General features: G+C 43.4%; 1 protein-coding gene across 6 annotated transcripts in view; it reads left to right on the top strand.

The window, feature by feature from the left end:
- Positions 1-24609, top strand: part of plxna1b (plexin A1b) — a 168249-nt gene that overhangs the window by 20220 nt on the left and 123420 nt on the right. For all 6 annotated transcript variants that reach the window (XM_019880786.1, XM_019880792.1, XM_019880790.1 and 3 more), the window contains 2 exons: positions 8287-9723; positions 20566-20748. In XM_019880786.1, coding sequence (XP_019736345.1) covers positions 8542-9723; positions 20566-20748 — 1365 coding nt within the window. In that variant the 5' untranslated portion in view covers positions 8287-8541. The remainder of the gene's footprint in view (positions 1-8286; positions 9724-20565; positions 20749-24609) is intronic.

The following is a 24609-nucleotide window of genomic DNA, read 5'->3' as shown; positions in this document are numbered from 1 at the left end:
CAAATTATGTGTTTTGCTTTTCTTTCCCAGGGAGCTCAAATCACACGGTGTTATTTTTACATAGTTCTGTTACTATTGGAACAATTACAATAGATCCTTCTCATAGTCACTGCTTTATTTATGTTTGCTGAGTATCTAAATTTACAATGTCATTTTCACAAACTGAACCGGCCATCACACATTTTCCGCCCTGGAACACCTCCCCAACCAGCTGGGGAAGCTCCATCCCACAGCATTGTTGGAGGTATGAATAGCTTTTAGAAAAGAAACGGTTTGTGGCTGACCTTAATTGTAGCGAGCATTCTTCAGTGTTGATTTAAGTAATCAGCTGCCATGGTGGGAAAGAAGAAGCCATTCACACTACAGGGGTGTGTTTGCATGCAGCTTCCGCACTGGGCTTATTCCTTTTCCCAGAACACAACCAACTATGAAAGAGGTTTGACTTGAATGTTAAAAACAACGCTTGACATTCCAGATAATCACAGTTTTTTGAGATTTTGAGCGCCACAAAAAAGTTTCGTCATCTGTACCGGTTCAGTTCGTTGTATGAGCTGGACTTTTGTCTGTGCGACTATTGTATGAATCATATCAGGCTGGCTCCGGCCTTGACCTACATTTCACTCACCTTCTTCACACACTGACACAGGCACACACATTCCACACAGACAGAGGATTTTTGACAGGGAGAGAAAGACCCAGTCGGGAGATTAAAGCGTAAACCACTAATCTGACGGTGCGTGTATCGTTTTGTGTGGCAACTAAACACGGGCCGGATTTATGTGTGTGTGTGTGTGTGTGTGTGTGTAGAATCGGCACAAGTGGTCGCTGAAACAAATTCCACACCCTTCTTTCTTCTCATGCTGCGTTGCAATAGGTGGAACAGTTTTTTACTGACAGAATTAGGATCTTTTTGTTTTTATGAATTCCTTCTAGCATAATAGAATTTTAAAAAACGTGATGGGGGGGGGGGGAACAAATGTTTATTTGCGTATGTTCTGAGCTCAATTTTTTGGAGTTGGACCAATCACGGCTCACCTGTTTTCTGAAACTGAGGCATGATTCATTGTGACCTGAACCCTGAAAAACCGGAATGTCATTTTAGGTCAACTGCAAGTGGCAAAATGACCGCCCCCTGAGATGTACAAAAACAGGGTAGATTTTACTGTTTAATTTTTATTCCATGAACACAATATTAATCAGAATGCCGTGTCTAGACTAGTAGGGCCACATGGAACTTATTATAGTGAAGAAAATTTTTGGGTTGACCCTCTCTTAAGCAAAATGAGAGGGAGGAACCTTCACTGGTCTCACAACTCGATTCGATTAAGATTATCATGTCAATGAAGAAATACTTGGTCCTTTATTGCTGTTTTTTTTTCATCAATAAATACAATAAGGCAGGTATACTGTAAGCTTCCTTTTTATCTCAAATAAAGTGAAAATTTGACCGTGACATTAAATCATAAGTGAAATAATTTGTCTAGGCCTAGCCCGTTTGTAGTGTCAGCCATTTTCAAAGCTGTGGTTTCTTCATAAAGTGAAGATATTAATAATCCTGTCAAGTGGCTAGGCCACGGAATCTTGTGCCATGGCTCCAGCATTTTCCGAAAGTGGATGGAATACGGTTGTGAATCCTTCACTATAAAGGCTCCCATAACCCGAGTTGTTCGTGTTCCTGACATACCGGTACTTAATTTTTGTGTGACAGGTTTTACACACTGCGTCAGCTTGTCCTTTTCTTGCTTTCCGGTCTGTTCATAAAATCCAAAACGCGTTGAAAAATCGGATTTTTTTAAAAAAAGTCGAGAGCGCTCTTAACTTTCAGCTGGCCGCTTCGCTCGTGTCATTTTATCCTGTCATTTATGTGACAAATAATTTCAGTTGGATGATACCAAGAGCTATAAACCTCTGGACAAGACTCTTGACAACAGGTATAGACAGACAGACCACAAGACGTTTTCAACAAGTAATGATCTTCTAATCGATTATTGTCTGCTACAGCACCGATGCAAAATTGCTCATGACCGCATGCTACCGCGTTGACGATGGGATTCATTTCAGCACCCCTAATGCTAACTCATCGTTCCATGAAATGACCCACGAGCCGCTCTGCTAGGACACACTAAGTCATGGTACTTTTCAAAATAGTTTACGATGGGGTCGAGCCCAACTGCTGGTTGTTTAAATGTCCGAAGATTTCTGTCCATTTCATGTACATTTAAGGTAATATCGTGTTTTGTTTAGGTTTCTTAAGGACTGCGAGTCTGAGCAGGAGGAGAAATGCGCAGGAATGTGTGTGGCACGACTGAAAGAGGATATATGAGGAGAAGAGAATTCAATGAAGTGAGGTCCGGAGGGGATAGAAGTCCATATAAAGATGGAGATGAAAACAGCCTGTCTGCTTGCCATGTGTTGTTCTAACCACAACAGCTCTATGCCTTGGAGATACTGAACTCTGTGTTCACCAGCCAAATCAGGCATTGGCCTATCCAAACAAGCAGCTAAGAAACACCAGGATGGATGAATTGTATTGGATTCTATGGGAAATATATAAACGCTTGACACACACACACACACTTATCACAGATTATCTTTCACATCTTGTCTTACTCGGTGGATATGTTGGAGGTGATGAATTCCACATCGAGGTGTGCCCACAACACATTCCCTCTGCATTCCTGTTAGGGGCTGACTTAGGGTCAGCGGTCGTATTAACAGAGGCAACATGAGTGTGTTAAATGTACGTGCGTGGCCGTCTTTGTCCGGCACCTGGCACGGGCTGGCGACAAGGACAACGGTGTGCTGTTCGGACACACATCTAACTACCTGCTGTCATTATATGCACAGTTGCCTGTGCTGGCGGTTAATCAGCATTTCAATGTCTACATCAGAATGTGCTGAAACGGAAATGTTTGTTTTTCAGGGAATGAGAGCAAGAGGAATTTATATGATATAGTGCCCACAGTCAAACTGTTCTTTGGATTACAGCTGTCACTTGTCACACGCACACAAACAAGAAGCAACTCTCCACATACTTTTTTGCTACTTTAGCCACGGCGCGTGTACGTCGCCGCGAAATGGAGAGTAGCACTAGGATAACGTGGCACAGTCTAGATCCTGAAAAAAAAAAAGACATAAAAACACGAGTTCGTGGTGTAAACTCCTTTTTTAATTGTTTAGCTGTTTTTAGTTGCTGTTGATTTCTTTGTTAATGTGGCCGTGACAGATTTTCTGATCATTGCGCCACGTTTGCATTTTGGAATTTTTGGAGGCCGCTTGCCCAAAAAGTCAAGTTTTTGTTCTCGGTATGTATGCTGGCACAAAATACCCCAAGATTTACCTGGCAGTATTCTCCTCTTCCGCTAAGAGACAGAAAATGATACATGCTAGCATAAAAATACAATACAGCTGGTTTTATACCTTGAGCTTTTTTTTTCATAGATTTAGTTTTCTTAAACTATCCTCTCCACTTATTCTGTTTAATACCAGTTATATAAATTATTTTTACTGGCCCATTTCTATGACGACAGCATTCAGCTAGCCAGCCAGCTATGCTTACACGCCAAAATGACATCTTCTCCGAGTACCGCAATTTACAAAACCGCTCTGATTCATTTTAGTTCAAAAGTGTTGTTTTTTTTTGTGATATTCAGGCTACGATAAAATAGAAACACTATCCTTTTGCAGTTGTTAATACACATGATGCAGTTGTTCATCTCGGATCAAAAATGGGGAAAAACATTGCACAATGACAGATGGGCCAGGATGATTTTTGGGATTTTTTTTTGGTGTATTCTAGTGATCCCTTGCAATTATGTTGACATTGTCTGATAATCCCACGCAGTCGGAGTGCGGGCTTTGTCGCTGTTTTCAGATATTAGTTTATTGCACGCGTACTGTTTTAGAATCCCAGCCTGCTCCGAGCCCTCTTTCTCTGAAACTGACTTCTCTTATCGGCCATATGTTGTGCTGGTCCATACTGCACAAACCTAAGTTTGTCGATGGTAGGGTAGGGTTTGAATAAAACAACCCATTTCTTAACAACTCATGTTCAGTTTTTGTTTTTTCTTATGCAATTGTTTGTCTGTCGAGGGATTGCTCTCCCTCTGTCATCCACCCATCAGTGTCTTGGGGGATGGTAATCCATTCCTTCCATATGCAGATCGTGACTGCTAGATTAGGCAGACCCTCGGAGAGGATTATGGCTCAGGACTTGGCCCCCCTACTATTTTACCTCCTCTCTAACCATGAAGCCCCCAACCCCCATCACCCCACCTCCATCCCTGCTCCCTGCAGTCTTCTCTTCCTGTTCTATCCTCAAGTCCTCTCCTCTCCTGGGTAAATCTTCAGTCTCTGGAGTGTGTTGGTTGCTAAAATTAAAATAGAGAACCGTATAGTTTTTTTTTTTTTTTTGGGATGCATATGTGCGTTTAACATGCACTTGTTCCTGAACGGATACAGACACATGCATAGATATGCACACTCGCAAACACACAAACAGGCAATCCTGGGTAAATCTTCAGTCTCTGGAGTGTGTTGGTTTGTTAAGTGAAGAGGTGGGGAGCAGATTAAAATAGAGAACCGTATAGTTTGTTTTTTTTTGGGATGCATATGTGCGTTTAACATGCACTTGTTCCTGAACGGATACAGACACATGCATAGATTTGCACACTCGCAAACACACAAACAGTGCTGGGGGTGTGCAAGGTTTGGAGTGTGTCCAATGCGTGTCTTTTAAATCATATTTCTTTGCAGTCGGCTTTCCAAATATGCTATGGGAGGGATGCATAATTTTTTGCGAGATTATATGTGTGTGTGTGTTTAGAATTTGCATTCATTTTTTTTAGAGCCTTTTTTTTTTTTTTAATAACTGCAAAATTGTGGACCAATGCTTTCACAGTGAAGTGCTGTTTTCTATTTTAGTCCATGCAGGCACATTTAGATTGAGAGTTTTCGACTGCAAAATTGTGGACCAATGCTTTCACAGTGAAGCGCTGTTTTCTATTTTAGTGCATGCAGGCACATGTACAATACAATACAATACATGCTGATTTATACATGTAGATTGAGAGGTTTCAGTTTGTTTGTCGTAATGAATTTATTGTCATTTATGCCCAATGTGGCCCATTTTTTTCTGAAGATCGGATACTGCGGTGCAATCAAATTTCGAAACGGAGTACGGAGAAGAAAACGTTTGAGAACCCCTGATTTAGACCTATTTCTGGGTCATACGGCTCCGATTTTCGTCACCTAGTCTACTTACTGAATCTTTGGCACTTAATGTTCTCTTATACTAGATGTGATCCACATGCTGTGATGCAGTGCAGAGGGCAGAGAATTTGTCTGAGTGCCCTTCCACTTCCTTCCTCCTCCTTCCTCGTCATCCCTACAGCGCAACCTTCTCCTCCTCTTTCTCCCCACCTCCAGTTGTGAATGCTGTAATTGATATGCCACTGGCAATAAATCAACACTGCGCCAGGGTGAGCAACAACCATTATCTGAGTGGACAGGTTTGAGGAAACGGGAAAGAGGGAGCGATGACCCCGGCTCTACTCACAAGAGGCTCCGGAGCCTCATCACTTGACCTAAAACACTACCATCGCCTCTTTGCGGGATTTCCACGACTGTCAAGCCAAACAAAATTATCTAAGGTCAAGGCAATGACCCTTCAAGCTTTTCCCGTTTTTTTTCCTCACCTCATTTCACATCCCCTCATTACGATTCCCAGTCGGTAGTGACGTATCGAGATTCTCTGTGCCTGCAAAGGGCATCCTGATCTCGAATCCAATCAGCTCGACCCCTTACCGCCAATTCACTGTAATGCTTTTTCTCTGATGTGATAACATCCTCAGTTCCTTTGACGCAGCGGCTGTTCATTCCAAAGTTTTACTCCTACCTTGAAATGATTGACGTGTTATTCCCTGGATGGTGCCAGATGTGGCTCGCAGTCTCCCCTGCTACCCTTTCACGCTCTTTCTCGTTAAGTCAAGAGTTGACCGAAACCAGTCATAACAAAAATGTTGTATTTATTTATTTTAATTTGGTCTCCGCGTTCACTCATTCTTCGCTATGCTTCGAGCCTTTTAAAATGATGTGGCAGCTGTCCTTTTTACGCCACAACGTTAGAAATTGCCATCTGCAGGATGACTGGAAAGAGCTTTCATGTAGCTTGTTCGGTGGTTTATGTCCAAGAGGAGACAATGTGGGCAAGGAAATTGATTATTTGGTAACTCCATTGAGAACCTTGCTTCTGCAAGCGTTGTGTTCAAGTGCCTCATCCTTGGTCTCGAACTCAAGTGCATGTGGAGCGCTAATTAAAATGCAGGAGTTGCCTTTTGTTTGGCTCCTGCTGCCCCTCACTAATAAATCACCCACACTTTTTTTTTTTTTTGCCTGCTTCCCTTTTGGCGATTTCCTGTTTTTCTTGTCTTTCGAAAATGTGATTTTGAGATGTTATCATGGTTGATCCTGTTGTTTTTGTTTGTTTTTAGCTTGAAGTTATTGCTGTTGTCATTGATGTCTTATTCTTACTGGGCGGAAAGCTCTCGTCTTTTTAGTGTGGTCTACTACACATTTGTCGCCTTGCAAAAATTGGATTTTTGAATCTGGCTAACTTTGTCTCAGCTCAGCACTGGTTTGCTATTCGATGAACAGGATCGATACTTCTCGTGTCCCCAACCCATACTCCACTTTTTTTAACACATTACTTGCAAGGAATGCGAGCTAAATGGATGTGCAGCCCGGTGAATCCTGTCGAGACGTATTATTTTAAATACTACATTTCTAAAACGTATTTATTTGCATCATCTGTTTTCGGTGTCGGCCGTAGTAGGAGCCTATCCATCCAGTTCCGCTGCATTAAGTGTGAATCGATGCCACGCCAGCTGTGAGGAAATTCAACCAGGTGGACCGCGCAGCCGTTCTTAGCCGTTTAGTTTGACATCCCGTCATTTTGGACCGTATTGGTCCAAGTGAAATCCTCTTTACCATCTTTTCTTTTCTTCAATGCTATGGGTCCATTCGTATTCTGCTTCTGTGTTCCTACAGTCATCAGACCTGTTCAGATTAAGTACACACATAGATGTCTTTACTCATTTTCAATGCACTACGCGCTATTGTCTTGATCATGAGTACATTTCCCGAAGCTTGTAAAGGCCAGGTGGTATGCTCTTCCCACTCATTCCCGAGCTGCATAGGATAAGAAATGTCGATTTTGAAATCACATATTTATTCCTCTGAGCTTGGTTAGCTGACAACCTGACCTTCTCCTTGATTGATTGATAGATGGGGCGGCCTTGCTCTCGAGCGTGCCACCACCCTTGGAGCAGGAGGCACAATCCCGGGACTCCATTTGATTATCCCCTATGTCATGGCTTTTGCCTTCCCCTTCATCTTACCTTCCTGGGGTCCATAATGACTCTCATCTTTTCCGATTTGAAGTGGTCATAAAACAGTGTTTGTGTCGACACTTTGATTGTCAAGGTGAAATTGAAGCATGGCTTCCCTGGGACTGTGGTGTTCAGTTTAGCATAATCAGCATTCACAGGGTATCTCTGCAGCATTGGTCTGTCAAAGTAGCAGAGCACACATGGCACCGACCCTAAATATTATAGTTCCAAGGTGTCTGTTGCTATTTCTGATGCTGCACCAGTTCAGAGAGCTGAGAACTGGCTCTTCAGTATACTGTGTTATGCCAGGGTATATGCGTAAGAAATAGGAAAGACCTCTGTCTAGGTTCACGTGTACAAGGTCTGCTCCAAAAGCAATCCATAAATAGCCTATTCATATGGAAGATTTAGAAACTGATAAATTACTTGATTTGTTGCAAGTAATCTTGAAGACTCGATCGCGATGCCAACATTCAATAATTGTCCCCTTTCATACCGTGATAGGGGACGTGGCTATGAATTGTTTTCCGATGTAACAACGTACACGGGCACGTGATCAAACATTTGCCTCCTCTGATTGAAGTTATAAAATATTACCGATTTCAATGTTGTGTCCACTACTCATTCCAAAAAGTCTTATATCATATGTACAGAGCCTTCAATAATTGGCTTATGTCTCCCCTGCTATCTTCCCTCATAATTAAATGCCAACACACATTTGCCTTCCAGACTTGATTTGATATCATTAATTCATCACGGTGGCAAATGTCAGCGCCCCCCCCATCCCCCCCATTTTGTCCGTTTAATTTGTGAGCCTTTAAGGCCCCTCCACGCTTGATGCATAATCAATAGAAAATATTCCTCAGTCACTGACACTGTTTTTCTCTCTGCTTTTTAGGGTTCGCGGCACGTTCCTCCGTGGATGATGTTCCTGATGATGGTGTGCGACGCCGTGAACAGGACAGTGGATCAATAGAAGTGTTTGTTTCTCACTTCATCTTCCTCTGTCTTCTTTACATAGTTCTCATTTGTACCTTGACAGACCAAAAAGACTCAAAATACTGACCTGGAACTTAAGTAGCACAGTTTGCACTCCTCCTCCTCTCTTTCTCCTTTCCCTCCCCCCAAGACCTCTCCTCAGGACAGACCAAACATGTGCTCACAAGCTCGATCAACAGTTTGCCCTGTTCTCGGGAACCTGTTTCCTGTGTTTGGGCTTTTACTTATCATGACCTCATCCTTCTGCTGGGGCCAGCCGCCAACTTTCAAACGATTTGCACCTGCAGAGTGGGGGCTTACACATTTGGCCATTCACAACAAAACCGGAGAAGTCTATGTGGGAGCCGTCAACTGGATTTTCAAGTTGTCCAGCAACCTAACCAAGCTTCGTAGTCACATGACCGGACCGGTGGTTGACAACGAAAAGTGTTACCCTCCACCCAGTGTCCAGTCGTGCCCGCATGACCTGGCTCAGACACCCAACGTGAATAAGCTTCTGCTCATCGACTATGCCCAGAATCGCCTCATCGCCTGTGGCAGTACGTCACAGGGAATCTGCCAATTTCTACGCCTGGATGACCTCTTCAAACTCGGCGAGCCTCACCATCGCAAGGAGCACTACCTGTCCAGTGTGGCCGAGTCGGGGACCATGTCAGGAGTCATTATCAGCTCCCCTCATAGTCCAGCAAGCAAGCTGTTTATTGGCACCCCCATCGATGGCAAGTCTGAGTACTTCCCAACCCTCTCCAGTCGCAAGTTGATGGAGAACGAAGAAAATGCGGACATGTTCAGCTTCGTGTATCAAGATGAGTTTGTCTCCTCTCAGCTCAAGATTCCGTCTGATACTTTGTCCAAGTTCCCTGCTTTTGACATCTACTACGTGTACAGCTTCAGCAGTGAACAGTTCGTGTATTATCTGACAATGCAGCTGGATACTCAGCTGACTTCTCCCGATGCCAGCGGCGAGCAGTTCTTCACCTCCAAAATCGTACGCCTATGTGTTGATGACCCCAAATTTTACTCCTACGTGGAGTTCCCCATTGGCTGCACGAAAGACGGGGTCGAGTACCGCCTGGTTCAGGATGCCTATTTGGCCCGACCGGGTCGTCAGCTGGCAAATTCTCTGGGGATCTCTGAGAATGAAGACATCCTCTTCACTGTCTTCTCCCAGGGTCAGAAGAATCGTGCCAAACCGCCTAAAGAGTCAGCGTTGTGCCTATTCACCCTGAGGAGAATAAAGGAGAAGATCAAGGAAAGGATTCAGTCTTGTTACAAGGGCGACGGGAAACTCTCCTTGCCGTGGCTTCTCAACAAGGAACTCGCGTGCATCAACTCTGTAAGTGATTTTAAGTGTTTCTCTCTTTGTCATTATGTATTTAAATTTGCATTGTTTTAAATGTGTGTTCAAAAACATTCCAAAAACATCATTATTGTTATACTATAAAACACGGATGTCAAACTCAAGGCCCGGGGGCCAGATGTGGCCCGCCACATCATTTCAAGTGGCCCGCAAAAGCAAATCAAACATGACAACTTCCGTCATGCTTGCTAAAATCAGCACCAAAATTTCATATGTATTAAATCGGTGACATATTGTTAGCATTTTCTTGTTACCAAACCTCTCATTACAGTTACTTCAACAATAATTGAATGAAACGACTTCTTTATATAGTTTAAGTCACCACGTCTTTCCAAGGGAAACGGTAATTATAATGTGGCCCGCGACAAAAATGAGTTTGACACCCCTGCTATAAAACATGCTTAAGGTGTAGTTAAATAGGGTATGTCATTATCGTGGAGTTTTACTTATTGCGGTCGGGGAGGGGTCTGGAAACTAGTGCTAAAAATGGAGGGCGAATGACTGCAATGCTAATTGTAACATTTTCAAAACTTGAAAGGTAGTCTTGATCAGGGCAATTTAGTCTATGACACAACAATTTTCCCCATTGCGACTGCTCATTGGACAAAATACTCTGGTGACGAAGCTTCACTTCGCATCGCTGTCTCCTTGTGGTCTTGCTACCGGACTAGCCGAAGATAGCCATGTGGGGCTAACCCTGGTGTTCATTCGCAAATGAGCTTTTTCCTCACACTCTCAAAGCAAAAGAATGACCTGCAAGTTAAGGGCACGAGCCCTCCGGCAGGCAACGAGTTTTTCAGCTTCAACAAAGCCGGCATTTTAGCCCTTATTCAAACACGTGTGTGCCTGGTGTGGTTTTTGCTTGCGTCATCACAACATCCTGTTTCGGTGATGAAAGTATTTTGCCTCTAAACCAAAAATGCACATTTGGGCCAATTTGGGCAAGCAAAAATTTGCGGTAACTGAATTGCCACGAATGAAGAAGCTACAGCTGCTTCAAACTACTCATATCCTCATTCATCTTCATGTTTTGTATGCATTATTCATTTCTTTTTTTTCTTCTTTGTTTAATCTTGTAAGGCAGTTGAGGACAGTTTTTGTGTGTCAACCACCTGTTTGGGTTCTCCAGACATTGCACGTTTGGAAACCATTCTATTCACCCCCACCAACACGCTCACTTTCATTATTAAAAAAAAATATATATATTGAAAGCTTTTCCTTGAAATGCAAGGGTCCTTCATCTCGACCGCAAGGCTTCTTTGCACACTAACCACATTCGCTGTTGTCTAAAAGAGGTGCGTTCCGTATCGTAACCCCTCTCTTTACGATCATTCATTTGACGGAGTTCAGGTGTGTTTTGTTGGGTAGTGTAAGCGATGTGAAGGACCTAACCGAGGCCTATTCACCCTCCTTTCTCCCTCTTTGTCATCACCCCCTCTGTCAAGGAACTATCTTTCCAGTTCAGTGGTTGTCTCATTCTTTGTGGGTGGATTTTTTTTTTTTTTTTATGGCCTGTCACACAGACAATAGCTCTGATTCTGAAAACAGGATCTCATTTATTTCAGGTGGACCCTTGTCCTTTTGCAAAAGAAACATAAATAGTGTGTCTTTATAGAATGTATAGAAGCGTGAGGCAAAAGAGGCTTGTTGAGTGAGGCTGATTAGTTTTAGCTTACAGGTGTATTTTATCCATTTGAGTCCAGTGAGTTTTGCTCAGACACCTCATCAGAATCCTGTAATTTAAAAAAAAAAAAAAAAAAAGGACATTTGTTGACCCGTGCTTAAGCTTCCATGTTAAATGACAAGAACATTAAACTATTATCTGTATTAATCTGTCTAATCTTCTTTCATCGAGCTATTGTGCATTCTTGTGAGCTTGAAATACTTGATTATATCCCATCATCTGCTCCCCATCTCCTCTGCCGCTCAGAATTATTTTGGTCACGGTTTAGGTGTATGTTCTCTCATGAGTTCTCATAAACCGAAAGGTAATTAATATTCTGCACAAGATCACCGCAATGATGATTTAAGATGAGGACAATGGCTAAGCCCCATGACAGCAGCGAGGCCTGAGGGTCAGCCTCAGGTTAATGACGCCTGCTCCACTGCCCTCAAGCAGTGACCTCACGTCAGCTGCCCACCACTGACTGGTGACCATAATCACAGTCGGTGGACTGAAAGGCCCTTAAATCTGACCTCACACAAATGGCAGATATAATTTTTTCTGGTGTGAGCGGGAGCTGGTGTAATTCGAAATGACTGAATAGTTGAAAGAACATAAATTTTTGCTTCATGCCGCGAAGCTGCTATGAAGTCAATGATATCTTTAAACCTTAAATTTAAACACTTGCATTATAAATTGCGTGCAGTATAATTCTGTGACTCAATTGTTAGTTCTCTCCCCCCTACAAAATAATTTCCGTTAAGAGATTTTGTTATGGAAAAATAATTAAAGCTCCTCAGCCAGGATTTATTATACCTTGTTTACAAAGGTGCATGAAATTAACATGAACACCAAACAAGCATCCTGCGTTATTAAGAGTTATTAAGCCCAATCTCTACCAGTTGCTAGGCTAGCTACTAGTAAAAGACACGCTGTGAAGCTTTTTCTTTCCCTCCACCTCTATACCTTCAACTAATCTGGCTCTACTGCGTCCTGACAATTTCCTCCCATCCTTCTTTCAGCTCTTGACCTCATAAGCTCGTGGTGTTTGAGTCTGACCCGCTGGTTCGGAGATTCCCCACCACTTCAGATGCGCTTTCAAACTCCGAAAAAAAATGCCTGGCATAGAACTGCATTTGACTGCGCTGTGTGGGAAAGCTGTTTCGCTTGACCCTGCGTTACAGCAGTGCAGAGGGCAGGGCAGGGAGGAGAGCCGGAGACCTGCACAGCTGTTCGACGCGCTGTCGTGATTGACGACCCCTGAGCTCCTCTAGTCCCAGTGTGGATTTCCCATTTGTGCCGCATCATAATTTCTGGCCTCTATCATTAGCATGATATGTTTATAGGCACAGTGAGATGATGCCCGTTTCCTGTTCCCTGAAATGTTTGGTCTTTGCACAAACCACCTTCATGCTGCTTCCCGAGCTATATTGTCTTCCGTGTACGAATATACCTGTAGTTGTGTGTTTGTATGTCTGTTTTTGTCCCTCAGCTTTATTCATGAACCCCATGACCTTTTCTTTGCTTCGAAAGTGGATCAATACAAACCATTTCCACCGAGAGAGCGCATGTGAAAGCGAGACTGTTGCAAAGTTCGTGTGGGACGGGAAAGGTATCGCAAAAAGGGAAAAAAAACAAAACAATTCTTGAGTGAAAGTGAAAAAAAGAAGCCGTGTTGTGGGTAGTAGCAAAGTACAAAGGGGTGCGCGATGTGGGCGTTCATACAGGGAGACAACCTTAAATAGTCGCAGAACAGACAAGAGCTACACTCACACAGCAGAGACGAAAGACATTTGTAATATGGTCAGGCTGAAGTGAATCCATCCATTTTCTAATCAGTTTATCCTCACAAGGGTTGCGGGCGTGCTGGAGCCAATCCCCAGCTGTCCTCGGGCACCCGGCCGGGTACACCCTGAACTGCCTGCCAGCCAATAGCAGGGCACAAATAAACGAACAGCCATTCACACTCACAATCACACCTCGGGACGATTTAGAGTGTTGCATGAGCCTGTCATGCATTTTTTTGGGGGGATGTGGGAGGGAACAGTAGTACCCGCAGAAAACCCACGCAGGCACGGGGAGAACACGCAAAAACCGCACCGGAGCCAAAATTGAACACTGCACCTCTGCACTGTGAGGCGGACGTCCACCTTGCCGAGGCGGACGTCCACCTCACCTTGTCGCATAATAAAAAAAGCAAATCATGCATAGTCATTGCAATGCGAGTCGTATGTTGTGAAGCGGGGATCTCTGTCACAAGTTCATGGATCAATCAACCAGAGAATGGAATTCACGCAATGGTGTGGTCGTGTGCACACTTGAAAATGGCGGCTGCAACGGGAGAGCTGGTTTTAGACTACTTGTAACGGGTTACAAGCTGTTGCTTTAATAAAGATGTAAAATCAATGGATTTTAATGGATGGATGCCAAGTGGGAAACATTTAACACATAATGTGGTGCTATACGATGTTAACTAGAACAGCGTGAAAGTCCATTTAAGAAGATTAAATGCTCCAGGAAGACAGCTGCCCAGAAGTGGGTCCTCTTCGCAACCCGGCCTGGTCGCTCAAAACCGAATTCTCCTGAGCAATGCCTCCGGGAAGATGGCCCACCTCCGATCTTCTGCCAGTCAGTCGGTGCAGATTCCATCCAGCAGCATCAGATTTGGTTGTCGTCATCAAGCCTCTTTTCCAAGAGGGGGAGAGGCAGGAGAAGAGGTAGTAAAACAGGCCCACCTGCAGTTTTAGTAGAGGAGTATAGAAGTCTTCAATGAAGATTCGACCATTTCGACTGAGGTAGTGGCTTTAGTTTGCGCGGGTAGGGCAATCCAGAGCACTGAATATAGAACAATCTAGAACCTGCAGGAGTGGCCATCTTCAATCGGAAGGATGTCATTGTTTGATGCGTGGCGAGCCGTTGTTCATTGGGAGTGTCACAGGTGGAAATGATGCCCAAATAACAATCGAATCAAATGCTCATGTCCCTTATGGAACTGGAACCTTTTTTTTTTACCCTGGTTAGATCTCATCAGTCCACCTCGAGTAAGCACGAAACATTCCAAATGTTGTTCCAGACCAAGCAAAGGAGAATTGACTCTGTAGACCCCCCCCCTTTTAACCTTAATAAATCCATCATGATGAATATCATTTAATGGGTGTAACTCACTTGCGGACCGTGTAATACACAACCCTATTCTAGTGGAATATGTGCAGGCAAAAGTGTTTAAGTAATTTGCCATGATTAATTGAGCCCGAGCTGATGAGGAGAGTTAATTGGCAGTCTAAATGAGGTGAGCTAGGAGAACACTGATTGTGCAGGTGGCCGTTTATGTTACTGCTACTATTGGGTCACCTTTCAGGTTAATATTTGCGCAATGTGGAATTTTTTTTCTTCCCCCCCACACACACACAAACGACCGACTGAATTTCCTGTCTTTGTGCACTGGTGTGTGAATGAGTGCGAAAGAGGCTACCCGTGCGCCAACAATGCCAAAGCCGCTCTGGACTCAAGCCTTGTTGTCATCTCGTTATTCGGGGGGGGGGGGGGGGGGGGAACTCATTAGAAAAGCTTTTGGAAGAGACATCATGCGGCTCGTGTGCGAGTGCAGCTCTGTTCTTCATGTTGTTTGACCTTTCGGTTGGTCTCTCTGTGGAGAATTTAGCTCAACAAATCCCCTTCCCTCACTACACTCTAATGATACTAATTGTCAATGTAATTGTGTATTGATCTGCGGTGTGTGTGTGTGTGTGTGTGTGTTTGGGTGGTGTGTTGCTTACATCATTATCAAGAGTAATTAGAAAATGTGGGCCAGACAATGTGCCTGCAGTGCTGACATTCAACTGTTTTCAAACTACTTACACGCTCAGTTCATTTTTTAGCTTTTGCACGTGTGAGGGATTATTTTTGTTGAATACGGTGGTGCCTTGAGAAATGAGTTTCATTTATTCTGTGATCACCCTCGTAACTCAAAACACTTATATGTCAAATATTTTCTGATTGAAATGAACGGAAATGCCATTAATCCATTCTGGCCGCCCTTCCAAAAAAAAAACAAAAAACCAACAACAACAACAACAAACAACAAAAAAGTCACCTTTACTGTCTCAAACGACTCGACAAGTTGCAACAATTTATTCATTTTCACAGAGGATAAAGAATATATGCCTCTGAGTTTTGTGATATTGTCTATCTACGTATGCTGCTCCACCGTTTGTTTTGAAATAGCCATTGCTTAAAGGGCTGTATCACAGCAACGCTCAATGCTAATGTTTAGCCCATATTTGGGTTTTTCCATTATGTGGTCACAGTATGCCAGCGGTTGGCATTCGGGAATCAAAGTGTCATTTCCCAAGAAATGTGCATGCCTGCTTGTCACTCAATTAGATGGCCTTCAGCCGGAGACTCTGTACAAACATAACCGTTTTGTGCCCCGGCCCAAACTTTGGTGTCAAACAGGCATTGATGTCAGCGGACAAACTTTACGACATAACAAAAGCAGCCTCCAATGGGATCTGAGAATGCAGTCGATTGACAGATGACTGGGATGGGACATATCGATGTGTGTCACCTTGGTAGCGAGGACTGTGAAGGCAACCATTACAAAGTAACAAATTGAAGGGCAAGCAATTGTGACCTTTTCCCTCTTTCACATGCGGATTTTTCAACGTCTTCATTGTCACTTAGTTCGATCAATCTATAAGTGACACCGTGTGGAGTTCTTGAAAAAGATCAATGTTTCAATGTACTGACCTAGTCTTTGTGGGCAGGCACTCCAGAGACCTAGCTGTCTGTGTACACGCAATTACACATTTTAATTTAACGATACGCCTCTTAAAGGAGGAGTTTGGAGTTTTCAAACTTAAAAAAAGATTTTAATGTAGCTTCATTTCACTCCTTTCTGCTTCCCTCACTTCCTCCTTTAAAAAACAACCAGTCATTTGAATATGGAATATACCGAAATACGAGGCGCATAGCGAGCAACTTGTCACATTAGTAATTTAAGATGTTGAATCAGTCAATCACAGTTTTCCATCAAAAAAACTGCAATAAAGGTTCACGTTGGCGTTGAACGCCAATGTCGGTGATCTAAACTGATTTGCGCACAGGGAAATTCAAAGTTACATTATGAATATGTAGCTCTCTACCATTAGATGCAGGCTTGTTCCTCTGCAATAAATCATTGGGAGTGCTTTTTGTACTGCATACACACACAGACACAGACACAGACACACACACACACACACACACACACACACACACACACACACACACACACACACACACACACACACACACACACACACACACACACACAGACAAACACTGCAGCACCTCTTGAAACAACTCTAGCAATTTCTCTCAAAGTTCACGGCCCCCGCTGAGATTTCTGGGTAATTTATGAGGTGGCCTCACCCACAATTCTTCACTCTGCTACGCACGCTCAGGTGAAGGCACCTGCGTCTCCCTACTGAGACTAGTGCTCGGTGTGTGTGCGTGTGCGTGCGTGCGTGTGTGTGTGTGTGTGTGTGTGTGTGTGTGTGTGTGTGTGTGTATTCTACTGTGAAAACTTTTATCATCTGATAGGAAAACAATTTGAGAAGCTGCAAAGGAATTGCCCCGAAGTTTGTTACCAAATAATTCATTTCCTTTCAGACTTTTGGCTCGCACAGATGCATGTGCACCCTCACAGGAGAGGGATATGTGGTGTACATAACTTTATCTACAATTATCATGCTCCATGGATGTCTTTTATGATGGTCGTGAGACAGTGGCCCGAGTTGGGTGTGGCCTGGGTGTGATTATCATTGAAATTGAATAATCAGTGTGTTTTATAAATTTTATTTTTTTCATAAAACACCAGAAATTTTATTGCGCTCTATTATTATCATGATAACAAAAAATGGCCGATGTGGTAGGAACAAAAATTCCATTTCGAATTTACAGATACACTTTCAGGGAAGTGGTACAGCGCAGAGCGTTCTGGTTCAAAAGCCGCTGAAACATTTTGATCAAATAACTTTCCTGTGATATCTGCTACCGTGTTTTGGGAATATCAGGACCACAACATGTGTGAAAAACGGGCATGGCATCTGTAAAGCTGAAATTTACGTTGGGAGTTTAGATGTGAGTAAAAGCTTCGCAGCGGCTCACTCTTCACATGAAAAGAGTGGGTGATTAAAAAAAAAAAACAACAACTACTAAAAGAACAATCTAGGTTATAGTGTGCCTTGTATAGTGAGGACTCATCCAAAAGAGATGCGAGATGAATAATAAATGTTCTTGGCCGCTATACGAGAAAACCCACAACTATGCAAAGCCGCAGTTAACTGTAATGCACACTCCAATGCACACATGGAATATTCCTTTCCTTTGTTTGTAAAATCCCGCTGTTAAACTCAGCAGCAGGTTGTTGGTTTAACTCTTTCATCCCTGCTGCTTGTTTTGAGTCCTTGAAAACACAGCAGAACCTTAAATATGCTCCCCCGTCAAGAAGGGACCACCGAGGGTACGATATCTGTCCGTCTGGAAACCCCCTTTTAATCTAGATTTGCCTGTTCTCTGTGTTTCAAAACTAATTTTCATATTTAAAATAAAAATGACCATCGAATCCAAGTCGTCTTAAATTAACGTGGGAATTTTTGCGCCGCGTTTGATTTCGTCTTTCGTAGCTGTGCAAGGAATGTTGTAGGTCGTTTGACCCTTCAGTGCCCCGCGGAGCACTGTGTATACTGGCTCCTGAACGTGTGTTTTGTGTATGCTAAGCCCTTATGGACTCCAGGGGATTCTCTATACAGCATTTCCAACATTTAGTCTGCTCTGTCGGAAATGGATGAACCTTTTTGAACGTTTTCCCTGAGGCTGTGACGTCATGGGTGCGTGCTTGTGTGTGGTGCACCATTGTGAATGTTTGTGGAGTTGATTGTAAATCCAGAGGGGGGCTGGGGGCGGGGGGGGACTGACTGCTTGCCCAAAGCTATATGATTTAAAACCTGTGCATGTCATATGGTGATGATAGAAATTCGGTTCCTGGCTTGTTGAAATGCATGCGCGCACAAAGATGTAACTCGCAGCTTGCTGTGGCGAACCCGTTTGCATTGTTGTCCAGTTTTGTGCGAGGATGCATATTAGATGACGTTGTGAGTGTTTCGTCTTTCCATCGCCTGTTTTAAGAAGAAAGAGTTGCCCCCCCCCCCTTGCCATTCGTGGCCACAATAGAAAGTTGTTTGAGAAAGGAGGGCGTGTGTCCCATTTACTTGAACACACAACCATAAATATCCGTTAAACAGTCTTGAATTCCTTCACACCCCGGGACAGAGATCAAGCTCGCTGCTGACTTTAGAGGACAATTGACTTTGCCACACACACACTCACATTTTGACTCCAAAGTGGATGAATGATTGATACAAATTTGGGCAATAAGCGCTGAAAAGAGTTATGCAGATGAAGGAGACGGGCAAGTTCGCTCGGCAACTGGAAAGAAAAAAGAGAGAGATTTAAAAAAAAAATAGAGAACGATGGATTGATATGCACTTCTGCTGCAGGCTATTTAGTCAGATTGAGAGGGTGAGGGTGGGGGTGTGTTATCTTTTCTCCTCCGTGGATCAATCAGATGATGTGTAGTGATAAGACTGTGGATTACACTGTCATTTACACACTCCCCAAGTGTATGTATGCATAAGAGAAGGGTGTGTTCTTTCTACCGTCCTCTGGAGACTTTTCATGAATGCACACGGGTGCCCCTTCAGATTATCGGTTCATCAATCAAGCATCGCGTCTGACAAACTAACTTCAGTTCACTTATTCATAACATGGACACGTGTCGCCAAACTCTTCAAACATGCTTCAATGGATTTTGCTTTCTCCACTTTGTGTATATCGCTGTTGGGGAAAAAAAAAAAAACAAAACCCTGCCCAACCCCCATTCTATTTTGGTTTTTTTTTTCTGTTGCAAGGATGAGAACTAGCAAAATGTCGAAATGAGCTTTTTGTTGAAAAGCACCCGTCATGTGACTGTGTGCAAGCGCAGTGACGGTTTAAGGCGTCATATGGGTCAGCGGAGTGCCCGGGGTGATCGTCTCTCCGTGATATTGGAATGCTCCAGATATTGTCACATGGTCACCAGCATATCTGAGGGCTTCACAATAAGCTTCAGCACGATAGGGGTCTGTCTGAAAGCGAGCGGTGGTTCTGAATGGGCCACATTTGAATGGGCCACTTAACATGTAGGAGCATCACGGAAAGTTGATAGTTTAAGTGGCATGATACACCCGCAGCCTATTCCGCTCTACTACGTTTTCTGAAGAAACAAATGAGGTTTTTTTTTTTTTAAAGCCTTGTTGCTCTCAAGTGTGGGCTATTAGAGGCAAATTGTCAAAGTTGTAGAAAGCAAGGTGTAATAGAATACATTTGAATGGGATTCTGAGGGGTTTGTGAAAACCGATCTGTCGCCTCTTATCTATCCATCCATCCATCATCCATCCATCCATTTTCTGATCCGCTTTTCCTCACAAGGGTCGCGGGGTGTAATGGGGCCTATCCTGGCTGTCTTCGGGCAGGAGGTGGGGTACACCCTGAACTGGTTGCCAGCCAATCGCCAGGCACACAGAGACAAACAAACATCCGCGCTCACAATCACACCTAGGGACCATTTTTTGAGTGTTCAATCAGCCATTTTTTGGAATGTGGGAGGAAACTGGAGTACCCGGAGAAAACCCACACAGGCATGGGGAGAACAAGCAAACGCCACACAGGAAGGCAATAAAATTATCAAAAGAAAAAAAAAATATTGATCAAATAGACTAATTGCCCAGCCCAACTTGGAGTGTACTCACTGTGGCAAATTTAACACAGCAGTCCTGATTACAGCTCTTGCTATACTACTAAAGTTGATCGGCTGGTCATTAAAGTGCCCCCAGCTTCCATAATTGGCCTGTTCATATGGAGCAGTGACAAATGTCAAAATTAAAGAATGCCGCCTTTTACAGACAGTGTAAAAGGCCATCGTCGTGGTCCTTAAGGGGCTTCTTACCCGATTGTAAGGATGTTACAACGCCGTGTACCTCTCAGTCAAAAGTTTCCTTTATCCACGGGGCAATACTTTATAAATCCTGAAGACGACATACAATGAATTGATTAGCGTTGTCTTCTTTTCACAGCCTTTACAGATTGACGACAACTTCTGTGGCCAGGACTTCAACCAGCCTCTGGGCGGAACCAGCACCATCGAGGGCATCCCTCTCTTCCTCGACAAAGAAGATGGCATGACCTCGGTGGCAGCGTACGACTACCGCGGAAACACCGTTGCATTTGTCGGCACGCGCAATGGCAAACTGAAAAAGGTAGGGATGATATTACCTTGACTCTTGATCAAACTGATATAGAGCAATAGTCTTTTTTTTTTTTTTTAAATAGAATCATCACTTTCTGATTCTGGATTATGATTGAAGAAAATTTCACGCCTGCCTTTTTAATCTCTTCTTGCACAAAGGCCCCTCCCCCACCATCACACACTTGAATGCAAAGATTTAATGCAGCCAGACCGATTTTCCTCATGACATTTCAGGGCCGATTTGAAGCCCGTTAGTTTAACGAGCCGTTTGCAGCAAGTCTGTGGCTTTGCCCTTATTGATTGTCATGTAAGTCACGCCAGATGTAAAATGTTACTGTTACCACATTCTGGCTTGCCTCTAATTTGAAGAGCTCGCTTTCAATCACTCCATTGGCAGGGAAGCTTTAAAGGCTCTTTGCTTTCGTCAGCTCTGCGATCAATTAAAGAGGATGACAGGGAAAAAAAAAATGATCGAAGTGACTTGGTGTGCGTGCGCGCTTCAGGGCTCGCTCTGTGAGTGACCGCACTCTTGGGAGTCATGGTTACTCCTTCGAATTTACGCCGGTCTCCCTCTGCTCCGCTCAAGACCCATCAACAATTAAATATCATGAATATATTATGCAACCTAGTTTGTCGGAGGACTTTTTGAATGCTTATTTGCGTATGCGCGTAGCGTTTGCCACTCAACACGATGCATGTCGGTATTTGCCATGTGGTGTTCGGGACGGAGGGAGGGGAGGAGAACAATACATGTTGGACTGTGATTTAGTGTGGCACATTTGTCAAAATGACAGCTATTCACAGTCTTCACTTGGCTATTGTTGTGGCCTCTTTCAATGTGATTGTGCGTCTCTGCTTGATAGGTGTGCGTGCGTGTGTGTGTGTGTGCGTGTGTGTGTGTGTGTGTGTGTGTGTATACATCACTTTGGTGAGAAAAGTGTGTTTGTGGATGTACACACGCATTCACGCGACAATCCCTTCCTATTGATTCTTCGGAGTTGAGACTTTATGAAAAATGAAAGTAAAACAGACAAGAGATAATTGAGCTCGAACTTTATATTCTCTTTATGAAAGTATGGCTGGACAAAAAAATCAAATAAAAGAAAGTAAATCTATCCAGTGTGTGCAATTGATTGATGACGATATGGTTGCAACCAGCAGAAGCGCTGTCGATTCAGTCTCGACATGCGTAATGTCCAAGACCTCCACTGTAGCACAGACCCCCGCCAGACAGCATTATTTTTGTTCAATAAGACGATGGTTCCCAAAGCAGGAGTTTGGAGCATTCATCCAGCCTGTCAGGCCCCATTAAAATATTCAAGAGCGAACATTTAATCAATAGAAGACCAAATGTTCGCCTTGGTTCTGCTGTTTGCGTTTCGATGTCATATTCGAATGATCGCATCATTAAAATAGTGCCGTGGGTTTTTTTTTTTTGCTGCTGACAGTTTTGTGGGGGTGCATGCAGAAAACACAGAGGCGGTCCCTGTTCTTTATGCTTTCCCCCGGAGAACACTGCTATATAGTCATGTTTATATAGCCACGCCTGAAGGCTTCTCGAAAGGGGGCGGGGGGTCGGGTGGGGGGGGGCAAGAATATCTGTAAAATGGATGAATGAATAGACTTCGAGAGGGCATTTTTCTGGTGTTCAGTACAGTCACAGTTTTAGAGAAAGGGCAGGAAGTGATTGATGGAAAGCAATTACCTTCACAATGCAGGGAGGAGGGGGAAAAAAACCATACAGTTGTATCCGTGGATGTATTTTCCCATTTTTATTTTTATGAAAAAAAATATATATATATTTCACCTGTGATAGCTTTTCTCATTTGGCTTGTAGAAAGAGAGAAAGCAAGCAAATAGATGAGGGATGGGAGTGATGAAGTTGGTGTCCACTGGTGTGATTAACTAATTCCAGCGGTCATCCGGATTCTGCCGTGGTCAAGGACACAGTGGTGGGCCAGCCATACGCCGCATTTAATATTTCGGATTAAAAGTCTCCATTTCATTTGGCTGCTTCATTATCTGGAACTGCTCGATTTGGCCCGACTTTGGTCAGCACGTCTGCTCATCTGTCAGCGTCCGAGCTTACATAGCGTCTTCGTCGCAGATCGTGCCATGTCTGGCTTGGCAGAGGGCTCGGTGCTACGGAGCTGCCGTCTTTTATTTTGTCATTAGGGCCACTTAAGTTCTCAAAATAACAAAAATAATTCATTCCACTTTAAATACTTTAAGTAAATTAAATACAGAAAACGATAAATATGATATTTGTACTTTGACTTGAGTATCACTTTTGGGTACTTTATTCAAGACTGAGTTGAACCTCAAGTCAATGCGTTAGAAATGTCTCGGAGGTCATAGAATGTGGATTTTACGGACATTTTTCTGTAGGAATCATCCTTTTATAACATTTCGGAGGTTGATGCATGGACTAGGTAAATCGAAGAGCATTTCTTCGGAAAATCCACTCTCATGCACTACATCATGCGAGACCTTCGAGTCAAGTTCAGGGATCAGCAGTGGATCAACTCTGCATATTTGGGATTTTTCTGGTTGAAGTGGAACTCGCCAAATTTGCAGTCAGGCTCTTTTTTTTCTTGTAGTTTTGCTGAGAAAAAGTGTTTCTTTCTGTTTTGCGTCTGTACAGCGGCTACCTTAATTTTCCTTTTTTGAAAAGGCCCGTTTTCAATGCTAATCACCTTCACTGTTATCCGTCATCAATCTTTCTTTTATCTTGTTACTGACAATTATTTTTTTACACTCGTGTGACAGTTTAGAGGATTCAAATGTTAATTAAAATATTGCATATCGGCTTTTTATTGTATTTTCACTGGTTCCTGTTGGAAACAAACAGAGGTCAACCAGCGCCAAGGATTTTGTTGGACTCTAGAGGTTCCCCTGCATTTTAGCTTGCTTAGCTATGCTCATTTATTTGGTGGCGGTGAGGGGGCGTTCAATGTGAGCCATCTGCTGTGTGTATGTGGCCAGTCAGCCAGGTGGTGGGTGATCCCATTGCCCACTATGTGCTCCTAGTGCTTGCGCCAAGCCCAGTTGGGTCGGTGCTGAGGTTCCTCCCCGCGCATCCAACCTGAACATAAGTAAAGAAAAGTCGAGATGGAAAAAAATATCTTCAGCCAACAATCTGTGCCCTGTTGAAAAGCTCAATATTTTTTTCCTTGTTCTGTTTTAACACAACAATCCTGTTTTCCTCCCGTGAATGCACGAGAAGGAAAGAGACAGGCAGAAATGTATCTGACATCCTGTCAAATTTCAGTACATGGTAAGCACTTGTAATTTAATGTTAACTTAACTGTTTCACCTTGCTTGTGTATATTGCGGTGTGAAGCAAATTGGTGTGTCCCGCTGGGGCCACTGCTGTCACCTTTGTAACATGGTCTAACTGACTGATATTGTACTCATACATGGCAATTTTCCGCGGATCCGCGGAAATCCGCCGTTTTATTTCTTAAATTGATCATTTTTGTGAATCGTCTAAATCCGTTGAGAAAATTTTAGGGGCGGTCAGGCACCTTATCGTCGAGTTTTCACGAGCTCTCCCGAACAGTCTCTCCGTTTTCCGTTTGTAAACAGCCCTGCGATTGGACGTGTATGAAAGCTTCAACTAATCAGATCACTGAAGGCATTATTTGTTGCGGAAGTCTTAGCTCGATTATAAACAGCCCAGCGATTGGTTAACTACAAGCGATTGGACCAATCAAATTGCATGTAACATATTGTTTTACCTGATTCATGGCGGCCTGTTCGTCTCGCAAATTCATTGTTCTGGGATCGTTTTGAGCGGAATTATGAAATTTTTGACGAAAGATCAGGAGTCTTTAATCCTAGAAATTGACTCAAATGTCAAGAATAAATT

Source organism: Hippocampus comes, unplaced genomic scaffold, assembly GCF_001891065.2.
Source record: "Hippocampus comes isolate QL1 unplaced genomic scaffold, H_comes_QL1_v1.1 scaffold68, whole genome shotgun sequence".
Taxonomy (NCBI): domain Eukaryota; kingdom Metazoa; phylum Chordata; class Actinopteri; order Syngnathiformes; family Syngnathidae; genus Hippocampus; species Hippocampus comes.
The sequence above is the reverse complement of the archived record's forward strand: the minus strand, read 5'-3'. Positions and strand labels throughout refer to the sequence as shown.